Here is a 7,500-nt window from a genome sequence, read left to right as displayed (position 1 = left end):
AATACTCTTAAAAACCCAGCAAGTCATCTCTGTGGCCTTTGAAAACAGTCATGACGAAAAAGAGAGAGAGGGAGAGAGGAGAGCAAAGCGTTACAGAATTCGGTCACACCAAACTATATTCCTTTGCTATTTTTAACACTACGCACTGGTCTCTGGAGGGAACGTTGCAGTCACGACTCTACCAGACTGCGTGGCGCCTTCAGGAGGAGGAGGAGGAGGAGGAGGAGGAGGAGGAGGAAAGACAGGAGGGAAGAGAAAAAAAGTGCATGTTTTTGCATTTATGAACTTACTAACCTTATGGTGTGAGGGTGTGGTTACGTGGGTATTAGTGGGTGTTACTGGATGTTAGTGGGTGTTAATGGAGGTGTTAGTGGGTGTTAATGGAGGTGTTAGGGGATGATAAACCTTAGCATTAACCTCTTCAGTACGTTTTCATAATTCATTCTGGTTACTATTTGGTGATTTTATACAGCTTCAGAAACATATGTAGGAGATCAAAATAGTGAAGACTGTGGCCATCAATCTTCTGACCTCCATAGACCCTTCATAATATCAACAAAATCGTCTAATCACACCCAAAACTCATGGTAGAAATGCGTCCCAGTGCTGAGTTAACCTAACCTAACCTAACTTAACGTAATGGTGTGTTAGGGACGTAGGGGTGTTACTGGGGTGTTCAGGTGCAGGGGTGTTAGCGTGGGTGTATGTGGGTGTGTGTGGGTGTGGTGTGTGCATGGCTGGCTTGCTAACAGGGTCAATGATAACTCCATGTTGTGTTCACTGTTCGTGTTGCATTGTAGTGTGTTGTGGTGTGTTTCTCTTCTATCATCACTGGTGCTGTTATCATCATCACCATCGCTGTCACTATCGTCATCACTATAATCACCATCATCATCACCATTATTATTACTACTATCCATTCCTAGCATTCTTGTTACCCTCCATCTTATCATCACCACCATTACTATTACTATTTCATCTCTATCATCATCACAACCTGTTACTACTTACACTACTACTGGCGTCACTATCAACACCATCTCCTTGGCTATTATTATCATCACCATCACCACCACTTCCATTCTACTTACATCACTATTTCCTCCTCCTACTCCTCCTCCTCTATTTCCGTTCCTCTCTCCCTCTTTTACTTCTCTCTCTTCTTTCCTTCCTTCCTTCGTTCTCCTTCACTGCAACCATCTTCACACACACACACACACACACACACACACACACACACACACACACACTAATAAGAAGGGTAGATAATGATAAATAATGATGAAAAAGGTGGAAAGGAAGGGACACTGATAAAAAAAAGTAATAAAAATGACAAAATTAATGACAATACCAAATTTTAGCGAAAAAAAAAAAGGAAAAAGAAAAAATGTGGGAATTTCCCGAGAGAGGCCAAGGGAGGAGGGAGGGAGGGAGGGAGGGAGGGAGGGAGGAGGGAGGAGGAGGAGGAGGGTGGAGGATAGATTGTGGGGGTTAGGAGGAGAGAAGGGGCGTGACTACATTCCTCATAGTTCCTCACCCAAAACACACACACACACACACACACACACACACACACACACACACACACACACAATTTTAATCCTTCACGGTGCCTACACACATCCAGAGAGAGAGAGAGAGAGAGAGAGAGAGAGAGAGAGAGAGAGAGAGAGAGAGAGAGAGAGAGAGAGAGAGAGGTCAGACAGGTAGCAATTGAACTAATTAGGAAAGGTAGGGCAACACACACACACACACACACACACACACACACACACACACACACACACACACACACACACACACACACACACACACACTCATGCAGCAGCTACTAACAAATACTAACAACGTAAGCAACACACAAACATATAAAATTGCAAACAAATTGAAGGAAGACAAGAAAAGAAGAAGAAAATGATCCAAACAACGAAACAAGAAATAAATAAAACTTTGACTTACAGAAAACAAAAAAATAAAAAAAGGAAAAGAATAAAATATAATAAACCATGCAAAAAATTAAAAAATCTTCAAAAAAAACAGAAAATTCAAGAAAAAACTTAAACAAACAAGGGAATAAAAGGCAAAGCAAGGAATTAGTAAGCCAAAATAACAACCAGTACTACTAACAACACATGCAAACAAAGAACAGGTTAATTTACCCCAAAGCTGCCTCCGTTTGGTGAAAAATACAACATCTGGAATGACAGACAGACAGACACACGTTGTTTAGAAAGATGGACAGATGGAAAGACAGTCTAATATTGTTATTCTTAAAAGATCAATTAAACTAGTTATTTCTACTCTTGTGTTAATTGTTATAGCAAATTTGTGAGTCATATTTCAAGAGAGAGAGAGAGAGAGAGAGAGAGAGAGAGAGAGAGAGAGAGAGAGAGAGAGAGAGAGAGAGAGTTAATTTCTCACCTGATATTTCCGGAGTGATAAATGCAACACCTGTGAAAAAGAGGAAAATTTATGTTAGTCACCACCACCACCACCACCACCACCACCACCACCACTATGTTAATAAGAAGCACCACCAGTACACTATCTTCACCAGCACCATGCATCACCATTACTCCCAGTGTTATTAAGACTACCACCATCATCACCTCCACTATCATCACCACTTAATTATCACTAGCACTATTTTTATCATTAGCCAAATTGTGTCACCACCACCACCACCACCACCACCACCAAAATGTTAATAAGAAGCTGCCCAGGCGTTAAAATACTTCCTCCCACGTTAATTAGGAAGGAAAGTAAAGGTTAGCACACACACACACACACACACACACACACACACACACACACACACACACACACGCGCGAATAAATAAATAAATAAGTAAATAAAGTACATACGGATAAACAAATAAAAGTGTAAATAAATAAATAAACAAATAAAGCCAGCACGACAACCATTACCGAGGAAAAATAAAAGTGTAAATAAAATAAACAACAAACTGGAGAGCAACACTTTTTATTTCGTGAACTTTCCAAAAAGAGACCAAAGTTTTTCCAGACGCGACAATTTTGGGTGTTGTTACGCTAACTTATTTCACACTACCACTGCTGCTGCTGCTGCTACTACTACTACTACTACTACTACTACTACTACTACTACTTTGCTGCTGTTACTACTACTACTACTACTACTACTGCTACTACTTTGCTGCTGTTACTACTACTACTACTGCTACTACTTTGCTGCTGTTACTACTACTACTACTACTACTACTAATAATAATAATAATAATAATAATAATAATAATAATACTGCTGCTACTACTACTACTACTACTACTACTACTACTACTACTACTACTATCGTTTTTATATATCACTTATTGCTATCATTGCCATACAACAAAAACAACAACAACAACAACTACTACTACTACTACTACTACTACTACTACTACTACTACCACCACCACCACTGCCACTACCCTGACTCAAATGAAAATAGTCTAAAAACACCTACAAATTACACACACACACACACACACACACACACACACACACACACACACACACACACACACACACACACACACATACCCTCACGTCAACGCAGCACTGTACGTGACTCTGACATACAACACACACACACACACACACATATATATATATATATATATATATATATATATATATATATATATATATATATATATATATATATATATATATATATATATATATATATGCACTATGTTTTAACAGCAGTTCCCACGCAACACTTAATCCTTCCATATTTTTCACAGCAAGGTAAGAAAAACACGAAGGAAGTTTTAAGAGAGGGAGAGAGAGAAAGAGAGGAAATTTGCAGAAAAGAACGAGGATTTTGGGATTAGGTGGGAAAAATATCAAAAAGAGAGAGAAAGAGTAGGAAGTGTGTAGGAAAGAATGATGTTTTGGGGATTAGAGGAAAATATAAAACGAAAGAACGGGAAAAAAGGCGGAAAATTTTAGAAAAGAATGAGGTTTAAAGAAGAAGGAAAAAATATGGATGAATAGATCCTTTGATGTGATAAGAATGAAGAAACAGTACGGCTTTTTTGTCGCTGTTTGTACAATGAGTAGAGAAAATTGAAGAAGGAATGAAGAAGAAAGAAAAACATGTAAAAACAGGAATAAATAAAGAAAAAAAGATAAATATATAAGATACATAGAATTGTTAAAACGAAAAAATAAGTGGAATGTTTGTTATTCATATCAACCAAGACACTTTAAAAAAAAAAATAAAAAAAAGAATGAACGAAGAAAAATAAAATATACACAAGATACGTCAAATTCTTAACGAAATATGAATGAAAAAATAATTAGAGTTTTTCTTTTTATCTATATATTAACCAAAACATTTTGAAAGATAACGAAAACTAAATAACTAATAAAAAAAAAGTCTTTGAAAAGGAAAACACGTAGAAAGCGCACCAATATTTATGGAAAACTGATGAAGACTGAAATTGTTGTTATTGTTATTGTTGTTGTTGTTGTTGTTGTTGTTGTTGTTGTTGTTGTTGTTGTTGTTGTAGCAGTTCTTGTTAGTCATAGTTGTAGTTTTAGTTTTGTTATTATAGTTATTGTTGTTACTATAGTAGTAGTAGTAGTAGTAGTAGTAGTAGTAGTAGCAGTAGTAGCAGCAGCAGTAGTAGTAGTAGTAGTAGCAGTAGTAGCAGCAGTAGTAGCAGTAGTAGTAGTAGTAGTAGTAGTAGTAGTAGTAGTAGTAGTTGTAGTAAAAGAAGTAGTAGTAGTAGTAGTAGTAGTGGTGGTAGTAGTAGTAGTAGTAGTAGTAAATGAAGTTGTAGTAAAAGAAGTTGTAGTAAAAGAAGTAGTAGTAGTAGTAGTAGTAGTAGTAGTAGTAGTAGTAGTAGTAGTAGTAGTAGCAGTAGTACCTTTCCTAACAAGAATATATTGAGACGAAAAAATATAAAAAAAAAATCAATCACAAACCGAAAATAATATAAATAATGACGAACAATTCCAAAACCTAATGAATAATAAATAGACATACTTTTTTTTCCACTCACTTCTTATTCCTCTTCTCTTTTTTTTTTTTTATCTGCAGTACGAACACCGTAAGTAACTGCACACACACACACACACACACACACACACACACACACACACACACACACACACACACTGGAGGAGAAACGTAACGGAGGAGGAGGAGGAGGAGGAGGAGGAGGAGGAGGAGGAGGAGGAGGAGGAGGAGGAGGAGGAGGAGGAGGAGGAGGAGGAGGAGGTTATACAGAGCCTCTCCATACACTGCTTATCTCTCTCTACCACGGCCATCAGACACTAGAGAGAGAGAGAGAGAGAGAGAGAGAGAGAGAGAGAGAGAGAGAGAGAGATGACTGCTTCACATCCCCTATTCACACACTCAAACTCCCCCACTCTCTCTCTCTCTCTCTCTCTCTCTCTCTCTCTCTCTCTCTCTGACCAGAAAGGTGCAGGTGCAGGAGTAACACAAAGGAACACAAGAGAAGAACAAGCAGCAGCAGACTCTTTGGTCCTTCCCAGGAGGAGGAGGAGGAGGAGGAGGAGGATAGAGAGAAAAAAGTAGGAGAGGTGGATGATGGATGGAGAGAAAGAAAGATGGAGTGGAGTGGAGTGGAGTGGAAGAAGAAGAAGAAGAAGAAGGAGAAGAAGAAGAAGAAAAAAAAGAAGATAATTATGATGATGAAGGAAAAAGGAAAAAGAGTGACAGCATTTCCAGGAAGACGATGAAATACGAAAATGGAAACAAAGAGGACAAAGAAACGAAGAAGAGGAGAACTAAGAAGAAAGACAGAAAGATGCACGACATTAATTAAGAGAGAGAGAGAGAGAGAGAGAGAGAGAGAGAGAGAGAGAGAGAGAGAGAGAGAGAGAGAGAGAGAGAGAAAGCACAGTATGATAAAATTAAGGAACAGAAGATGATAAGGAATAAATGAACTCGGAACAGAATAATTACGAAAACACAACAACAACAACAACAACAACAACAACAACAACAACAACAACAAGGAAAAAGGAAAATCAGAACATAATTAAACAAAAGCAGACAGAAATATAGACAGACAGACAGACAGACAGACATAGGCACACTACTTTTCAATCACACACACACACACACACACACACACACACACACACACACACACACACACACACACGGCTGCATATACCACACCTACAGCTTTAAGGCGGTACATGGGCGGCTAGGCTCGACTCGGCGCACCAAACACCACCACCACCACCACCACGACAACCACCATCACCACCAGATAGAGACAGAGAGAGATGGAGAGTGAGTACTTATTCACGCCAAGGAAGAAGAAGAAGAAGAAGAAGAAGAAGAAGAAGAAGAAGAAGAAGAAGAAGAAGAAGAAGAAGAAGAAGAAGAAGAAGAAGAAGAAGAAGAAGAAGAAGAAGAAGAAGAAGAAGAAGAAGAAGAAGAAGAAGAAGAAAGGTAAAATGTGGAAAATTGCACCCAGAGAGAGAGAGAGAGAGAGAGAGAGAGAGAGAGAGAGAGAGAGAGAGAGAGAGAGAGAGAGAATGAAGGGTATGAGCCACAGTAAGGAGGATTTAGGACATGGAGGAGAAAGGAGAAAAGGAGAGAGGTGGAATAAAGAGAAGAGGAGGAAGAGAGAGGGAGAGGGGAGAGAAAAGGAGAGGGAGAGAGAGAGAAAAGGAGAGAAACAACAGACAAAGCTCAGATGTTGGGAACGAAGGGATTGGAGGAGGAGGAGGAGGAGGAGGAGGAGGAGGAGGAGGAGGAGGAGGAGGATTACGAGAGAAAAAAAAGAAAAGAAAGATAGAAAGAAAGGAAAGAAATAAAATGCATATCCTCTCTCTCTCTCTCTCTCTCTCTCTCTCTCTCTCTCTCTCTCTCTCTCTCTAACGAATCAGCCATTTAAAAAAAAACTTTCCCAATAAATGGAAAAAGTAGAGATTTAAAACACCACCACCACCACCACCACCACCACCACCACCACCACCACAACTACCACCACCATCATCATCACCACCTCCTTCCACCACCACCACCACCACCACAGTCAGCAATATCAATAATTAACAAAAAAAAAAAAAAGACTAATTTCGGTGCCTAATTGGGCAGGTGTAATGAAGAGAAGCAAGCCAGGTGAGAGAGATCTAATTAGAAAAACCTTGGTAACTTCATTCTCTCTCTCTCTCTCTCTCTCTCTCTCTCTCTCTCTCTCTCTCTCTCTCTCTCTCTCTCTCTCTCTCTCTCTCTCGTGGGCAGGTAACGAGGATAACAAGGAGGAGGAGGAGGAGGAGGAGGAGGAGGAGGAGGAGTAATAGATCATTCATTTGCTAAAGAAAAATCGAAGGTAAAGAAAAAGAATAGATGGAAAAAAGAGTTGAGAGAGAGAGAGAGAGAGAGAGAGAGAGAGAGAGAGAGAGAGTATGACTTAACTTAGTATATTGCAAAACCACCACCACCATCTCTCTCTCTCTCTCTCTCTCTCTCTCTCTCTCTCT

General features: G+C 39.3%; 1 protein-coding gene across 3 annotated transcripts in view; it reads right to left on the bottom strand.

Moving 5' to 3' along the window:
* LOC123510015 (ecotropic viral integration site 5 ortholog-like) overlaps positions 1–7,500 on the bottom strand; it is a 115,166-nt gene that overhangs the window by 78,002 nt on the left and 29,664 nt on the right. The window contains exons 2-3 of one of the 3 annotated variants that reach the window (XM_045264700.1): positions 2,422–2,451; positions 2,160–2,195 (exon numbers count right to left, since the gene is read on the bottom strand). The exons of 1 other annotated variant lie outside the window; for it this stretch is intronic. In XM_045264700.1, the coding sequence (XP_045120635.1) occupies positions 2,160–2,195; positions 2,422–2,451 (66 nt within the window). The remainder of the gene's footprint in view (positions 1–2,159; positions 2,196–2,421; positions 2,452–7,500) is intronic. One more of the 3 variants, XM_045264701.1, reaches the window with a different exon arrangement.

This window comes from Portunus trituberculatus, chromosome 28 (assembly GCF_017591435.1).
Source record: "Portunus trituberculatus isolate SZX2019 chromosome 28, ASM1759143v1, whole genome shotgun sequence".
In the NCBI taxonomy this organism is placed as follows: domain Eukaryota; kingdom Metazoa; phylum Arthropoda; class Malacostraca; order Decapoda; family Portunidae; genus Portunus; species Portunus trituberculatus.
This window is presented reverse-complemented; position numbering and strand designations above follow the sequence as displayed.